General features: G+C 52.0%; 1 protein-coding gene across 1 annotated transcript in view; it reads left to right on the top strand.

The window, feature by feature from the left end:
• DNAH9 (dynein axonemal heavy chain 9) overlaps nucleotides 1-18,481 on the top strand; it is a 397,352-nt gene that overhangs the window by 317,505 nt on the left and 61,366 nt on the right. Inside the window, exons 60-61 of the mRNA XM_074971509.1 lie at nucleotides 3,991-4,184; nucleotides 16,587-16,735. Of these exons, the coding sequence (XP_074827610.1) occupies nucleotides 3,991-4,184; nucleotides 16,587-16,735 (343 nt within the window). The remainder of the gene's footprint in view (nucleotides 1-3,990; nucleotides 4,185-16,586; nucleotides 16,736-18,481) is intronic.

The raw sequence follows: 18,481 nt of genomic DNA, 5'->3' as shown, positions 1-18,481 counted from the left end.
AACCCAAAGGGCTCAAAAAGCAGAAGGCATATAAGAAGAGCCCACATTTTATTCTTTTTAAAAAACTCGTTTTTAAACAAGTCTCAGGATTTTGGGGGGCCCAATTCATGATTTTTAAACACTTGGGGATGGCAAACAGTTTGCTATTGATACTATTTTACTTGTTTATATTATTAACCCCAGGGTAGGACATGGAAACTAGACTTGTCACTTTCACTTTCAGATTCTGGTGCAACAGAACAATGCTGCAGTGTCTGGGTTGAAAGTCTACAGAGGGAGGGTTATTTGGTTTGTATTTTAAACTATTTCCGTTAAAACTAAAGATGAAAAAAATCCATGGACCTATTTCTACTTGTCTTAGGCTTTGTAAAAACTCGTTTTAGCGACACATTTTGGGTCAGATTTGACCTGATAGTGTCCTTAAAAATGACTGCGTTCAGTGATAAGAATAAGTATTCTCTCCAATAAATACACTACTGTAGGCCTTTGTGTATCTGGCACTGGAAGATAAGTTCTATGAAGTAACAATGACACCAAACCTTTGAAGTTGTTCTTGTGCATAAAACATTCAACCCATTCCCTAGAGGCAGCAGCCCAGTGAGGCATTGTGTGTTGCTGCCCCATCTGCCTGGCTCTTCTTCTCATCCCTTTGAGCCACACTGTCACATCCTCATCTCTCTGTAAAGCTCTCCCTTTCCCTCTGCCCTCAGATCAACTCCCTGCGATACTGCAGATAAAGGACACAATGTAAAAATAAACCAAATTGTATTGTGATGGAAAATGGTAATTCTGTCTCAAAGGAAAATGTTAGCATGCCCCTTGTGTTTGCTACAGTGAGGGCAGGGGAGGACTTCATTTTGCATATGTGAATATGTGAAATTCACAGACCTAGAGCCACGCCCCATCAGGGTTGGACCCATTCACGACTCGGATGTGAGATTTCTGATGAAAACAATAGTGATACATGATTCAGTGGGTGGAATTCTCTCCGAGATAACACTGATGTGGTGCTTCATTGTGCTGCTAGTGGCAGTGTGCTGCTGGAGGGGCCACCTTTTGGGTGAGACACAAATTCAGGGCCTTCATACTTGCAACCGCTAACCATGCTGTGGCACCTTTGCAAGAGAAGGAACAATAGCCCTGGTCCCTTCCTGGCCACATCCCAACATGGTTAATACATTCTGTCTCTCTCCCTTGCCTCAGAGGCTTAACTTGGAGAAGTTACTCTCCACTTTCCCTCTTTGACGCTGTCATGGCATGTTGATGCAGAATGGCTGTATTTCATAGCTTGGGGAGTGGTGCCTATGTGTGCTCATCAGCACTATTTTTGAGCTCCTTCTGGGAAGAGTGATGTATTATGGCTGCTGTAAGTGCTCAGATGTGATGGTGATGAGCACCAACATGAGAAGCTGGACAGGCAGAGAGAGAGTGTGTATGTGGGGAGAGACAGCAAGTGTGTTTGGGGGTAGAAAGAGACAGATTTCAGCTATCAAATCTATTTGAAATTGCACATGTTGATGAAGATGGTGTTCCTGAACCTGTGGCTGGCTGCAGCCATTGAATATCTCAGTGCTGAAGCTAACCAGATTTCCCTTCTGATGCTCATTGCAGTGTTAACATTTCCATTTCCCTTTTTTTTTTGTGATTGTTAATGCTACAAGGGAATTGCTTCCACACTCATTCTCTGTAGAGATATCACCCTCAGCACCTCCTGCCAGTACTGGGCCCAGAAATTCCAGTCCTAGCCATTTGTGTCACTGTTGCTGACAGCAGCGTGCCCAGGAAGAAGTGTCTCTTGCCTGGCATTTTAGAGACCGTCTGCGTGGATATGTGAATGCAGATTTATTTTAACTATTTATTTGAGGTGGATACTCTGTAGAATATGTCTAATCTTTTTCTCTGTTGGCTTATACCTTTCCTTCCAAACTCTCCGTTGCAGTGATCATATTTTAGCCATGGAGGCCTAGATGCAGTCCATGGACATCACTTCTATATTGGCTGGGAATAGGGAGAGTCATTACCCCCTCTGGTGGGTGAGGGCATCAGTTCCCCAGTGTCCCTGGATAGAGTGCAGGCATGGACACCAAAGGCAAGACTGAGAAGTGAGGTGCAGTTTGGTTTCCAGTTAGTACCCCATGAGGCAGCCTGTAAAGGCAATCAAGCCCAGGATCACTAGAGAGGAGGTGCAGGTAGCGGAGCCTGAGATCCTATGCAGAGTTAAAGGAGAGGTGTAGCTTTCTGACTGCAGCAAAGCCAGGCATGGGTCTGAATCTGAACTGTGTATAAAGTAACCACCTGAGCCAAATTCTGTGCTCAGCTGTGCATGCTGATGTGGGAGGATATTCACTGTCCCCAGGAATGCCTGGTGCTGATTCCCATAGCTGGGATAATGTGCTGGCCATGAGCTCAGAATCTTCTGGAACACAATAGTCCTCTTCCTCCCCGCCCCCACTCCCCTGCGCCTCCCAGGGAGAGGGTTTCCAGGGGCAAAAAACAGGAATGGCCCCAACTGCCTCTTAGTTCTGTCTGGTAGTGGGCTGGGAATTCACCCCCAGCCCTCGACGCTCCCCTGCTTCTGCCCCTTTTGTTGCTCTTTACAGAGCAGTATTTGTCAGGGCCTGCACCATTGTGGACATGGTCTGGGCTCAGCCCTCTGGAGCTGCTTCCCTGTCTCCTGCTGTCAGTCTGCCAGGATGATTTCCCTGCTGAGATGTTTTCCTCAGGGGCCTTGGATCCTACAGGCTGAGGTGGCTAAGAAAGTTGACATTGAGTCCTGTGCATAGTGTGACACTGTGATGTCTGTTATAGACACGTTTGATGTGTCTGGTGCTTGGGAGAAGGTCACAACCCAGATGGGTGGATGTGGTGGGACTGAGGGATGGGGTGGGGAGGAAAATGGAGTGAGTGATGCTCACTGCCACTTGTTAATCTCCAGAGTGGGTATCCATGAGGAAAAAAACGGCTCCTTACCCTCCTCCCTATGCTGCTTCAAAATGATTGCCCCTAGGACCCACTCTCCTCACCCATCTTGGGAGTGTCTGATTAAAGCTTCTTGCAGAAGGAGCTGAAGGGAGGTTCAGGCCATGCTTCCATTTTTACCTTCAAACCCTATATGGGCAACAAGGGATCTAGTAGACCCTGCTTTCTAGAGACTCACACAGCTGATTGTGCATAGCCAAAGGCTATGATTTGGTATGTGCAATCACCTCAAGAATCCTGGGTATCCAGCAGGGAATTATACTTGCCAAAACATCAAATACCATTTCTAGTGGCCTGTGTGAAGATCCGCTTGCTGATTTATTGTTTTGGTGCATATTTCACGTGGCCTGGGATGACACATTATATTACCTATGAGGTAAATGGGAGTTATAACTGCTCAGCATCTCTCAGGATGTATCCCATAGTAATTAGCAATGGCTCTGAGCAATACAGTTCTTATTCTGAACTTCCCCATAGTTCAGGGGTGTCCAGATTTTGTTTTGGGCTGATACGTAATATACTTTGCATTTACAGAGTTAATTTCATCCTACATGACCTTTGTGGTCCTTTCTAACCCTATGGTTCTATGATTCTAAGGATCTCATGCACTTTATACCTATTAATTAGGGCCCTGATTCAGGACAATGCTTAACCATGGGTTTAAGTCCCATTGGCTTAAAGTTTAAGTACATGCTCAAGTGCTGTCATGAGTAGGATGCCTTCCTGAATCAGGGCCTAATTCAGTAAGCCTCACAACACACCTCTGAGATAAAGTACTGTATTCTTCTTTTTCTTCACCTTGTACGGATGGCTGAACTGAGCCATAGGGAGGCTAGATGACTGACAACAAGGAAGTGAGTGAACTGGGAATAGGACCCAGGAGCCTGGTTCCTTGGCTTCTGCTTTAACCATTCCAACATAGCAAAACTGTAGCAGCTAGTAGCTGTAAGAAATGCTTCCCAGGGGCACATATTATGTCTGTCCTAAATGGGGTTCACTGAACTTTTCCAGAGCCTGTCGTCCATGGAGCAATTCCGGAACCTGGATCGGGATATCGAGGGATCTGCCAAACGCTGGAAAAAATTTGTAGAATCTGAATGCCCTGAAAAGGAGAAGTTCCCTCAGGAATGGAAGAGCAAGTCAGCTCTGCAGCGGCTGTGCATGTTGAGAGCCATCCGGCCTGATCGCATGACTTACGCTGTCCGGTAAGGGTACCCAGTGGCCCTCCCTGTAATGCTCTCCTTTCAGGGTGGGAAACTATTTAACCATGTGCTAAAGAAAGCAGAGCTGATTCAGAAAATGTGTTCACATTTGTTTAACCTTAATATATGAATCTCACACAATCTTGTTCTAAAAGATTCTTGTTCATGGTCCTAAATGAATCATCTCTAACTGCAGTGCAATGCACCCACTCCACTTAATCAGGACCCTCTTAATCAGGAAACCCATTTCATCAGGATGACTGCCAGGGAACCTAGTCATACGTAATAGCATCTTAAACTGTGTGAAGAGAAGACATATATGGTCAAAAACTGGGGGATATCGAACAGGAATTGTGCACCTTTTTGTGCATAAATGGTCCTTTATTCCTAAATCTTTAGAGAAGCTTTTCTACTTCACAATAAGTTCTTCAGCAATGGATGAAAAAAACACCCACAGAATCTGAGATGAACAGATTGGGCTGTATGGAACCTCTTGTTGAACAGACATGATTTCATTATAATACCTCTGCTGTATTATACATGAAAAATAAAGCACAGCTGCAGCAGAATACTTCACAATTATTATTGTTTGTGTCAGTGCCTTGCTGTTTACAACATCAAATCAAACAGAAAACTCGCCTATTTTTGTATTAATGGATTTGTCTTATTGCTTTGAATAAGCAGCAGACTCACTACAGTTACTTACTATGAATGGCTGTGGGATACTATCTACCATAATTACTCAAGTTTTGCTTCACAAACTGTAGATTCAAGAAGAGAAACAAGAACAGGCTGTGACTTCCACAGCAATTGTCCTTTTCATCCTAGCATTCTCTGGTTTTACACATCAGTCCCTGTCTGTAATGGTTAAGAATAAATAACTCTAGCAGAATCAAACTGTATAATTCATTATAATTGATACTAGTTATTAAATTGTTTATAGCTGTTATTCCTTAGGTGCTGGAGTAAAGAGATGTCTTATAGATTGGTAAAAAGAAAAAAGAAAAGGAGTACTTGTGGCACCTTAGAGACTAACCAGTTTATTTGAGCATGAGCTTTCGTGAGCTACAGCTCACTTCATAGATTGGGTTAATGGTGATTGGGTTAATATGTGATGCTGGTTCTAAAAGTTGTAGTTATAAATTGTGTAATGAAGGAAAATAGGCAAACTTTAGGCGGACAACACAGGACAGATGTTCCAGGAAAAATTAAAGGTCTTTCACTCATCAGGACTTGTTTCATGTATATTGTCCTTGTCTTCCAAGTTCTGGCATTTCTGTAAGACATTAGTCTTTCACTGAAAAGGTTGTTGAATAGCTTTATACTGCTATACAATCCTATATATGTATATCTAGGTTGAGGTCCACATTGTAACTTGCTCCATGCAGGAACTAGATCTCTGTTTGTACTTGTACCCCAAGATCCTGACTGAGGCGTTTGGGAGATACCACAGTAGAATAAAAATATTGTCATTCTAACCCACCCTTTTCTCACAACTTTCTGTGACAAAGTTCCTGCTCTACCTTGGTGCGTCTTGCGCTTATTGGCAGATTTGCTTGCCTTGGAGCTTCACTGCAGCCCTCAGCTTGGCCGGTTTTCTGAACCCACAGTCCAGATCAACTCCTGTGTCTGATCAGGAGTTGGGAGGTTTGGGTGGAACCCAGGCCCGCCCTCTACTCTGGGTTCCACCCCAGGGCCCTGTGGAATGCAGCTGTCTAGAGTGCCTCCTGGAACAGCTGTGCGACAGCTACAACTCCGTGGGCTACTTCCCCATGGCCTCCTTCTTTATCCAACACCTTCTTTGTCCTCACTATAGGACCTTTCTCCTGGTAATGCTTGTACACCTCAGTTCTCCAACAGTCTGCGTTCTCACTCTCAGCTCCTAGTGCCTCTTGCTCCCAGCTCCTCACACGCACACCACAAACTGAAGTGAGCTCCTTTTTAAAACCCAGATGCCCTGATTAGCCTGCCTTAATTGATTCTAGCAGCTTCTTGATTGGCTGCAGGTGTTCTAATCAGCCTGTCTTAATTGTCTCCAGAAGGTTCCTGATTGTTCTGGAACCTTCCCTGTTAGGAGACGGAATCGTTTCTTCGCTCGCTCCTGAGCTATCTGCTTTCCTTTCTTTCCTGAAGCCCCCTGGCCCAGATTTTTCACACTTTTCCTTTCGCTTAGTTTCCCCCCCCGCGTTTGGGCCGGACGCTTTGTTTTTTTGGTTTCGTTTTCTCCCGCTTTTCTGAGCTGCGTCAGTGTGCTGGCCGGTCGCCAGCACCCCCCCCCAGACGCCTGCTTTTGGACTTTGCTCTTTGCTTAATTGAAACCCCCAGAGGAGGGGGGGAGGACTGCCGACCCGCTGTCCAGAGAGGGGAGTGGACGCCCCCAGACCCAGCCGTTTTGTTTTTTGCCTGGACTTTTTTCTTATCATTACAACATTCCTAGCTGCCGAGAGCCTTGGGACAGAGCCAACAGCTGCAACAGATGCCAGAGGCCGGAGAACTCGCCCGAGCAGCTATGAATCATCGTGGAGAGAGGCCGTAAGACTGAGGGATTTCCTTTGAATTATACCCTCGGGGGGGGGGGAGTTGACTGCGTTCCAGCTGCGTCTGTGGCGGCACAGGGGTGTAGCAGGGAGCTACCCCCAGATCCACCGGTGCCCCCAACCCCCCCACCACTACTACGACTATCACGGCCCCCGCTGCCTCGTCCCTGCTGGCAATCTGCCATCTGCCTTCGGATCCAGCTGTTTGCTTTGGACTTTGCCTTTCGGACCGGGCATAACAACCAACCAAACGAGACTCTTTGGACAATTGTGGTGGGTCGTCCTCCCTCCACCCCCACCCCCCAGATTGTTTATCCCATAGTTTACCCCTACTACCGGACCCCGATTTTTGCCCCCCCCCTCCTTCCGGTGTCTCCCTGTCTCTCCCTGCTTACAATGGCAGAGATGGAGAGACGCAAGGCCCCTCCAACGAAATTGGTTGTCCCTTCCCCATCTACCCCCCTGCCCACCCCTCAGGATTTCCCCACCGCCTCCATTGTTAGTACCCCTGCCCCCGCCCCCGCTGGGGCCTCGGCAGTGGGAGGCACCGGGGCAATTACTACTGCTGCTTTGGTTCTTGCCCCATTAGACTCTAGGAACCCCCCCCCAGTTCGACGGAAAGGTCGGGGCGGGCCGAAAGGAAAGGGCCCCGCTAATGCCGCTGGGCCCCCCATGGCAGAGGCCGCCCCCACCACTGTGGCCTCATCATCGATCGTGGCACCCCTCCCAGCTGTTCCCTCCACCAGCTCTGCGACCGTCCCTCCCCCGGCCCCCAGGACGTATGCCCGGGCGGCGGCAGGCTCCCCCTCGCCTGCCGCCTCCTCATCTCGCCCACCCACTACCTCCGCTACCATCACTAGCGCCCGGGGCCCTCTTCCCGCCCTGACCAGGAAGCACGGTGTCCGTTGCCTCCTGGTGCCCGCCTCGCCCCACGTGGAGGCATACGTGCAGGCGTTGGCGAAGGTGGTAGGACCCATGGCCATTGTGGCGGCCTCCAAGATGTATGGGAAGGTCGTTTTCTTTCTGGCTTCGGAGACTGCCGCCCAGGAGGCGGTGGAGAAGGGCCTAGTGGTAGGAGGGGTGTTTATCCCCCTAGAACCGCTAGAAGATCTGGGCGTTCGCCTCGTCCTCACCTCCGTTCCTCCCTTTTTACCTAATGTTGCCCTGTTACCCGCTCTTTCTGCCCTGGGAAAGCTCGTCTCTGCTATCAGCCCTCTCCCGTTAGGCTGCAAGGACCCCGCCCTCCGTCACGTCCTTTCGTTCCGCCGGCAAGTGCAGATTTCACTGCCGGCGGGGGTGCGTGACGGAGAGGCGCTTGAGGGGTCCTTCCTAGTTCCCTACCAGGGAGCCCGCTATAGGGTCTTTTATTCCACCGGAGAGGCCCGGTGCTACCTCTGCCGCTCGGCGGGGCATGTCCGCAGGGACTGCCCTTTGGCCCGGGGGAGAGGGGCACCTGAGACCCCCGAGACCCGGCAGGATATCGGCCCTGTCGTTGCCGACACCCCTGGCCACCCGGCACCTGAAACCACCCCTCCTCCCACCCGATCCAACGCTGCCCCCGTCCGGGCCCAAGAGGTACCTTTCCAACAACGCCCGGGCGACCACGGGAGTCCCGCTCTTGCTGTAACCACCTCGGCAGAGCCTCTGGAGGAGAGTGTGGCACAGCTATTACCAGGTGCAGGAGAGGGCTCGCCCCAAGGAGAACCCCCCGCCCCTCCTGCTGCCTCACCGCTATCCCCCCGAACCGCTGAACCTTTGCCTCCGCGCCCCGCTCCGCCCCCTGCTACTCAACCCCCAGATGACGCTATGGAGGGCTGGACTGTAGTCCAGGGGAAGCGAGGCAAGCGGAGGGCTCGAGCCCCGCTGCATCCATCTGACGCGGAAGCCCCCCGGAAGACCAGGAAGGGAGGTACTGACCTTGAGCCTCCCGCTTCGGCCACGAGTGAGATCCATTCGCTGGTGTCGGGAGGTGAAGATAGACTGGCATTGGAGGGAGGAATCCCCCCTCTGCGGGGGACCCTCCCCTCCGAAGCCCCGGAGGAAGCCCCTTCTAACCGGATACCACCTGAACTCCCTACGAACCCCGACGTGACCGTTGAGGCGGGCCCTAGCGGAGAGGCCCCCAGGGTAGTAGGAGTCGGCCTCTCCTCTGTGTATGCAGAGATTGAGGCCCTAGATTTGACCCCGGTCACCCAGGGAGGGGATGATTTACTGCCGGCCAGCCTCGATTTAGGCAATCTCACCCCAGGCCCCCTTTCCCCATGTTCTCTCCCCCTGACTGCCTTTCCGGGTGAGCACCCCACGGAAAGTGGTTTACCACCTGATGCCATGGCTGCCACGACCACCCCGGAGCCAGCATCTAGCATTACTCGGAGCCCCCTCCCTTGCCCCTTAACCCCCGACCCTGCTCAGGAGGCACCTTCTTTTTGCTGCTCGCCTCCTGAAGCCCAGGGCCTTACCTCTGCCCCTGCCCCCACCCCCTGTCCCGGTTCAATTTCCCTCCTCCTGCAAGGCTACTGCCGCCCCTGGGGTTATTTCTTTTCCGCCTTTTGCAGATTCCCCCCAGGGAGCAGTCTTTACGTTTTCTAGTTGCGACTCATCAGGAGTTGCGCTTTTCCCCCTGCCATCCCCGTCCACCCCAAGGCACGAGATGGATTTAATAACCCCAGCCTGTCAGACGCCCCGTCGGCGGTCCGCACCCTGCCTACCCGCCTTAGCGGACCTCGAGGCTGTATTAAGGATCCCATCGGGGAGTACCCCGGAAACCGTAACCCCATCCCCCCATGAGCTGCGGCATGCACTACGGAAGTTCTTAGAGCACACCCGTGGTGCCCGCAATAGGGCACAGCTGGCTCTCCAGCGATGGGGGGACTTCGATCAACTCGTTCAGGCCGCAAGGGCCCTTATGAAGGAGGGCAGAGGGCAAGGGAGGCGCGGTGCCGCGGCCTACGAGCGGGCCCGCGGCTTCCGGAAAGATCTACTTACTTACGGGATGGGACACGGGTTGCTACGCGACCCGCCGGGGGCCATGAGCACCCCCACCAATGAGAACTCCCCACCCCCCCGGCCCTCCGCATGACGCCTCTCATTATTGTAACCCTGAATACCAGGGGCTGTAGGATGGCTCTCCGCAGGTCCCAGGTGCTCTCCTACCTTCGGGAGGGGGGGTACTCTGTGGTTTTCCTGCAGGAGACCCACACGGACCCAACCGCCGAGGATAGGTGGCGGCTGGAGTGGGGGGACGGGGTATACTTCAGCCATTGCACGACCTGGCAAGCTGGAGTGGCGACCCTGTTCTCCCCCGCCCTGCGGCCCGAGGTGCTAGGGGTCACTGAGGTCGTACCGGGCCACTTGTTGCACCTCCGAGTTCGTCTGGAGGGGCTCGTGGTCAATCTTGTTAATATCTATGCCCCGCAAGTGAGTTCACAGCGGCCACAATTCTACCAGCAGGTGTCCGATTTTCTCGGCACCCTAGACTCGCACGAGTGCCTGATCCTGGGAGGGGACTTTAACACTACCCTCGAGGAGCGGGACCGCTCGGGGGCCGAGCCGAGCCCGGCCGCCGCGACCATTCTCCGAGACATAGTCGATTATCACTCCCTAGTGGACGTCTGGCGTGACCATCACCCAGATGACACTTCCACGTTTACCTTTGTCCGGGTGGAGGCCCATCGGTCACACCGCTCTCGGTTAGACCGTATTTACCTATCCCGTTTCCATCTTTCACAGGCCCACTCCTCCACCGTGCGGCCGGCCCCTTTTTCCGACCATCATTTAGTTACCGTCACGGTCTCCCTCCGTGCGGAGGGACCGGGGCCGGCCTACTGGCACTTTAATAACAGCCTGCTGGAGGACGAGAGCTTTGTGATGTCCTTCCGGGAGTTTTGGCTGGCCTGGCGGGAGCAGTGGCGTGCCTTTCCCTCGGTGCGGCGCTGGTGGGATCTAGGGAAGGTGCGCGCCAAGCTCTTCTGCCGCAACTACACTCGGGGCGCCAGCCGACGGAGAAATGCAACGATAGAGCAGTTGGAGCGGGAGGTCTTAGAGCTGGAGAGGCGCCTGGCCGCCAGCCCCGGGGACCCGTCCCTCTGCGGAGCGTGCCGGGAGAAGCGGGAGGAACTTCGAGCCCTCGAGGACCACCGGGCCCGAGGTGCCTTTGTCCGGTCCCGCATCCGCCTCCTTCGGGAGATGGATCGCGGCTCCCGCTTCTTCTATGCCTTGGAGAAAACGAGGGGGGCCAAAAAACACGTCACCTGCCTTCTAGCGGAAGACGGCACCCCCCTCACGGATCCGGAGGAGATGTGTGGGAGGGCCCGTGACTTCTACGCAAGTCTTTTCTCCCCGGATCCGACCGATCCTGGCGCTCGCGGGGTGCTCTGGGAGGAACTCCCCACGGTCAGCGTGGGCGACCGAGACCGGCTAGAGCTGCCTCTTACCCTGGCCGAGTTCTCGGAAGCCCTCCGCCGCATGCCCACCAATAAATCTCCGGGCATGGACGGGCTGACCGTGGAGTTTTACCGCGCGTTCTGGGACATCCTCGGCCCAGACCTAGTCACTGTCTGGGCTGAGTCTTTGCAGGGCGGGGTCCTCCCTCTGTCGTGCAGGCGAGCGGTGCTTGCCTTGCTGCCGAAGAAGGGGGACCTCCGCGACTTACGAAACTGGCGTCCCCTCTCACTCCTTAGCACGGATTACAAAATCGTAGCGAAAGCAATTTCGCTGCGGCTAGGGTCCGTGATGGCGGACGTGATCCACCCAGACCAGACCTATACTGTCCCGGGTCGCAGCATTTTTGACAACCTCTTTCTAGTCCGAGACCTTTTGGAACTCGGGCGGAGAGACGGTCTGTCGTTCGCCCTCCTGTCTCTCGATCAGGAGAAGGCGTTCGATAGAGTGGATCATGGGTACCTCCTGAGCACCCTGCGGGCGTTTGGATTCGGACCTCAGTTTGTGAGTTTTCTCCGGGTGCTGTACGCCTCCGCGGAGTGTTTGGTTAGGCTCAACTGGACCCTGACCGAACCGGTCAGCTTCGGGCGAGGGGTGCGGCAGGGGTGCCCCCTCTCGGGCCAGCTGTACGCTCTGGCGATCGAGCCTTTCCTCTGTCTCCTCCGCAGGAGGTTGACGGGGTTGGTGCTGCGGGAGCCGGAGCTGCGGCTGGTCCTGTCGGCGTACGCCGATGACGTCCTCCTCGTGGTCCAGGACCCGGGCGACTTGGCGCGAGTGGAGGCATGCCAAGCCATCTATTCAGCAGCCTCCTCCGCCCGAGTCAACTGGGTCAAGAGCTCTGGCTTGGCGGTGGGGGGCTGGCGGCAGGTAAGCTCCCTCCCACCCGCGCTTCAGACCATCCGGTGGAGTGCCGGCCCTCTGCTCTATCTCGGCGTTTACCTTTCTGCCACGCACCCTTCTCCGCCGGAGAACTGGCAAAATTTGGAAGGCGGCGTGATTGAGCGGATCAGGAAATGGACGAGGCTACTCCGCTGTCTCTCCCTTCGGGGGAGAGCACTGGTGCTTAACCAACTAGTCCTGTCCACGCTCTGGTACCGGCTCAACACCCTAGCCCCGGCCCCGGGTTTCCTGTCCCACCTCCGGAGATTGATTCTGGAGTTCTTTTGGTCAGGATTGCACTGGGCCCCTGTTGGAGTTCTTCATTTGCCCCTGAAGGAAGGAGGGCAGGGCCTGAAGTGTCTGTACACTCAGGTCCGCGTTTTCCGCCTCCAGGCCCTGCAGAGGCTCCTTTATAGTGCAGGTAGTTCGACGTGGAGCATATTGGCGCACGCCTTCCTACGCCGCTTCCATGGGCTCCGATATGACCGGCAGCTCTTTTATCTTTGTCCGAGAGGTTTTCCACGAGACCTCTCCGGGCTGCCGGATTTCTACCAGGACCTCCTCCGGACCTGGAAACTGTTTTCAACCACCAGGTCTGTGGCGGCCATCGTGGGGGCAGATCTCCTCACGGAGCCCCTGCTACACAACCCCCAACTTCGTGTGCAGGCGGCGGAGTCCCGCACGGTGCGCCAGAGGTTGGTCCTGGCGGGAGTTACGAGGGTCGGGGACCTCCTGGACTACGACCGGGGGGACTGGCTGGATCCCCTGACGCTCGCTCGACGCATGGGGCTCTCCAGCCTTCGCACCCCCCGGCGCGTGCTTCAGGAGGTGGAGGCCGCTTTGACCCCCGCTGCTCGGGCTTATGTCAGCCGAGCCTTGCGCGAGGGCGCACCCCGCCCATCCTATACCCCAGGCCCGCCGGACCTTTCCATCGGGCCCCTGCCCTGCCGATCCCAACACACCCCTCATCCTTTCACTGCAAGCCGGCTGCATGAATTGCAACCGGTCGGTTTTCAAGTTGCATCGCGGCAATATCTATATACACTCACGCTCCATACCCTTCACGCCCGCACCCTGGTGTCCCGCCCCGACACAAAGTGGCGAGATCTCCTACCACCCTTGGAGGGGGAGCAACCTCGGTGGGCCAGCCTGTACTCCACCTTGGTCCCGAGACCCGTCGGGGACATCAGTTGGCGGCTCCTTCACGGGGCCGTGAGCACGGGCGTGTTTTTGACACGTTTCACCTCCGTTCCGGAGACTTGCCCCTTCTGTAATGTGAGGGAAACCCTGGCGCATGTCTATTTAGAGTGTGCCAGATTGCAGCCTCTTTTTCGGCTCCTCACAAATATTCTTTTGCGCTTTTGGCTTCATTTCTCCCCTCACCTCTTTATCTATACACTCCCCATCCGTGGCCCCACCAAGTCGCGAGATCTCCTGGTTAGCCTCCTCCTAGCCTTGGCTAAGACAGCCATTTATAAGACCAGAGAGCGGAGGTTGGCTCATGAGGCGTCCTGCGATTGTAGGGCCGTTTTCCGATCCTCAGTACATTCACGCATCCGGGCGGAGTTCCTCTGGGCGGCGTCCACCGACTCCCTTGACACCTTCGAGGAAAGGTGGGCGCTGTCCGGGGTTCTCTGCTCGGTGACCCCGTCCGGTTCCCTCCGTCTGACCCTCTGATTGAGGGACAGAGCGAGAGACGCCAGCCACAGCCGTTAGCTGCTGTGAATACCATCATTATTGTTATTTAGGAGGGGTCTTATAATACATGGGTGTGCCCCCCTCCCTCCCAACCACCCACCCCGCAGCCGTGCCCATCTTGTCGGGCACTCTCAGGAGAGGGAGGGTCGGTGACCCTGGGCGCGGCACTAGGTAACTCGAGGGGGTGGAAGACCACGAGTGTCGAGGAAGCCCCCCCGCTCTAGGCCACCAGGTAACTCAGGAGGGTGGAAGACCACGAGTGTCGAGGAAGCCCCCCCGCTCTGGGCCTGGGCTAGCCTGAACACCTCTCCCTCCTGAAAGCTGTTGTGTTATACCTTCTGATTGCGTTGTTTTGTTGCTAAGTTTTTCTTTATCTTTTTGTAATCTCTGTAATTGTTACAAATAAATTTCTTTTCTGTTTCAAAAAAAAAAAAAAAAAAACCTTCCCTGTTACCTTACCCAGGGAAAAGGGACCTACTTAGCCTGGGGCTAATATATCTGCCTTCTGTTACTCTCCTGTAGCCATCTAGCCCGACCCTGTCACATTTCTCAGACTCCTTTTGGGCTGGATTGTCCTGCCTTGTCTCATCCCAAAGGTAACTTTTATTTCTTGAAAGTTTAACATCAACTAAGCTGTTTCTGAGTTTATGTGAATAGGTATTACATTTTACTAGTCTTCCCCCACTCATTCCAACTGGAATATTTGTACTCACATTACTCAAAAATGGCTGAACCTAGAAATGGGAAGTTTAGCTTCTGGTAACAGTACTTCTTGATGATAAGGAAAAAGAATCCAAGGTGGAAGAAATCAGATGAGTATCTGTACAGTTCTGGGCATGTAAAATTGACGTTACTGTAAATGCATTAGAATATGTTGTACTTATCATGGAGCTGTTTTAGAGCACAATAAGGGTAATTCATGATGCCTTCATTAAAGACTTCCGTATTATAGATGCTTACTGTAGGGCTGCCTAAAATAACCAAGGACATTAAATACAAAATGAACATGAAGCCAATATACTTCTAATGCCCAACATTTTCCAACCTGGATACCCAAAGTTAAGCTTCTGAATCCACACTTAGGTAGCTAGGTAGAAGTGGCCTGCCTTCCAGAGGCTGAGACATCCTACTCTCATGGAAGTCAGCCATGTTTTTCTAGAGAAGCTATTCCTCTTTCCTCAAGGTAAACGCTCTGCATGCTGAGTATGAGAGCACCCAAGAGCTACCTAACTGCTCCCGAAAGGATCCAGTCCTCACCTGGCTCTCACATCTGCATCCCTACACCAGCTAGATCGACCACTCCCACCTACACTGCTAGACAGGCTAAGTTCAGTTCTCCCACCTCCATTCCCTAGGTAACTGCTGCAGGCATCGTTGAGACAAGGAATGACCCCATTTAAATGGCTTAGGTGCTATGTGATCATGTTCCTTTCATGCACTTTTTCTGGGTGTTTCCTGCTAAAATTAGCCTCGTGTCAGAAATAGGAACTGTACCCTGAAAAGGGGCATGGACTAATGAGATGCAGTTTCTTCTACAACCAGGATCTAATAGACTATCCCATTGGGTGTATGTCAGCCTGGCCTAGAAAGCAACAGTGTCACATACAAATTGTGTATGTGTGTGTGATGCTCTCCTGATGTCTCCATCATTGTGTTGCTGTCTGTTATCATGTGCATGTCTTTGGATCCTGCCCTTCATCATTAATGAAATGAGCCCCATTGGTCTGAAACAGAAGCTTGTCCTTCTTCATCACTGTGGGCTTCCCATTGCCCTGAGAGGGAAGTGAGAAGTATAATTATTACTAGGGAACCACAGAGTTCTTCACCGAGTTTGAGGAGGAAACAGCTGTAGTTTCAAGAGGCTGGTTAATGTCATTGACCCGAGATAGGGGAGAAAATAAATGGCAGCTGAAAATACTAACTTTGTAAGGGACTCCAGAAAATGGGGATTCTATTTGACTTCCTGTTCTGCCATTCTGTATGTTCTATACTGTTTTGATCCAAGCAGCTAATCAGATTTTGGAACCCTGGAGATGTCCAGGTGGAAGTAGAAATTGATGGAGGCTGGTAATTTCTTTGATGTCATCTTGTTTATTTACAAGAAATTTATGAAGTCCTGCTTCTCTGAACCCAGGAGCAGGAGGAACCAGGAACAAAAGGAGCTGTTTCTCGCTGTACAGCCCCAAGCCTCCTTAGACAACAGACCCAAAGGCTCTAGCTTTTCCCCAGGGTCACAGCGTGCTCACAGGCTTCTGCTTGGCTTTCTTGCTTTTTTGCCTTCCAGTCTCTGTTCTGTGTGTCCTCAGTTTCTGTCTGTTCTGCCTACCTTCCACCCCACAAAACACAAAACCCCTTCCTCCACTCCATTCAAACTCCTGGGTGGGTTCACAACCACCGTTTATCTCAAGTGGGGGGCTTCTGATTAACTAATCCTGATAGTTAATTGATGATGTGTTCACATCCAGTCTCAAAGAGGTTTGTGATCCAGACAGTCACCAGAACCTCCCAACATATCCCTCTCACCACAACAGCCCTGACAAGCCCCTGCCATGGCTGGTTATCTCTTCTTTTCCTCTCATTCTGTTTGTTTATGTCACACAGGGGCTTCAAAAACATATATCATGTGCAGGGACACTTCTACTGAAATAGCAATTCCTAATGGTAAGCTACAAATCCTGATTAGGATTCTGCATTTTGCATCCAGCTTATCATGAGGTTTCTTATTTCTCTGCGTTTGAAAGATACAATAAATACACTTAATAGATTGTGCATCGGCTTAGGAATATACTGTCTGCTCTGGGTATTTCTGGCTTTTCTGAATATTAACAGTCTTGCAATGTTTTTCTGGCAGAGATTTTGTTGAAGAAAAGCTGGGAAGTAAATATGTGGTTGGAAGATCTCTAGATTTTGCAACGTCATTTGAGGAGTCAGGACCCGCAACCCCAATGTTCTTTATCCTGTCCCCAGGGGTTGACCCTCTGAAGGATGTGGAGAAACAAGGTAAATAAATCAAGTCTCTGAACAATCCACAGCATCCTGGTTTGTTATCTTCTATGTCATTATCCTGGCATGAATCTCCTGGGTTTGCTCTTGGCTCCTCATGGATAATAGAGCAACCTGTTAAAAATAGATAATGCCCAGAGTGTGCTTTACAGAGTTTTCTGAATTTTCACCGAAAGCTTAAGTTAAACTTCTCTCTGCCGTGTATTGCCTAGAATACAACACTGTTCACACTGCTGTAGTTTCTGAGTTTGTCTCCCATACAACTTATAACCCACATCAGAGGTTTTTAGTCTGCTATCAGCTAGCTACAAATAGTAACCACTTTCCTATAACATTTTCCCCCAAAAAGACTAGCAGAATTTCCAGTTTTTGACCTCTCCCTCACTCTGCTGTGCTAGCACCTTGGCCAGTGTGATCTGCTGACTACAAAGCAGAAGGGGTTTCTAGAAGGGTGCTGCGTTTGGTAAAGCACTGCTTTCAGGGACATACTGAACTGCTGTTGTCAATACATGTTCTAGCAAAGCTGGTAGCTATGCAGGATTCTCATTGAAGGGCTAAGCTCCATAGTGTAAGCTTCAGGAACACCCTAATCCTTACGGTTTCTTTCCCCTTGAATTTAGTGATCATGAGGTAGAGCCTGAGCCCAGATCCCTGCAGGACCTTTCCTGGCATGCCCAGATCATTGTAGCCAGTTCCTTCTTGACTGCCATTGGCAAAGAGGCTCCTTTTGTCACACTGAATCTCATAGATCCATAGATTCCAAGGCCAGAAGGGACCGCTGTGATCATCTAGTCTGATCTCCTGTATAACACAGGCCAGAGACCGGCCCCCAAAAAAATTCTTAGAGCAGAGATTTTAGAAGAATATCCAATCTTGATTTTAAAATTGACGGTGATGGGGAATTTACCACAACCCTTGGTGAATTGTTCTAATGGTTAATTACTTGTTCCCCATGTAAGTAATTATAGTCTGAACAAGTCACCCCTTAACCTTCTCTTTGTTAAGCACAATAGATTAAAGGATGAGAAAACCTGCCTTATCATGACAGACTCAAAGAACTCAATCATTCTTGTGGCTCATCTCTGAACCCTCCCCAATTTATCAACATTTTGAATTGTGGGCAGTTGAACAGGACTGCAGCAAGATGAGGACTCACCAGCACGGCGCCTCCTGCTGGTTGCCTGGGAATTAGCTCTTTTCCAGCATACGGAGCACCATCTGCAGGCCGGTGACTCACCTGCCGCTGGCCCTATGTCCCTCCCAGGCCCCGGTGCCCTTTACCTCAGGGTTCTGCCCCAGCAGTACCCCCTCGGTCTCCCCTCCCAGGGGAACCCCCAACCCTCTAGACCCACCTTGCCTCAGTGGCTACTGCCAGTCATCATCTAGCCCCTGCTCACTGGGGCAGACTGCAGTCTGTCATGGCCACTCATCATTGGCAAGGGGTTAGGACCTGCTGCCTTTGCCTATTCCCAGGCTGTATCTCTGCAGTCCCAGTACCTCAGTAGGCCTTCAACAAGGCCTGTAGCCTGGAGTTTTACCAGGCTGGACCTCCCCAGTTCCCTTACCCTATTCCTCAGCACTGCTCCAGTTCAGGTACCTTGCTCCCAAGCAGCTAGCCCTTCCCACTCCACGGCTAGAGTGAGACACTTCCAGGTCCTGGCCCACAGCCCTCTTATCAGGGCCAGCTGGGCCCTAATTGAGCTGGCCACAGCTGTGGTCACCTACTCACTCAGCTGCTCTCAA

Source organism: Natator depressus, chromosome 14, assembly GCF_965152275.1.
Source record: "Natator depressus isolate rNatDep1 chromosome 14, rNatDep2.hap1, whole genome shotgun sequence".
Lineage (NCBI taxonomy): Eukaryota > Metazoa > Chordata > Testudines > Cheloniidae > Natator > Natator depressus.
Note: the sequence above shows the minus strand (reverse complement) of the source record. Positions and strands in the feature narration are given on the sequence as shown.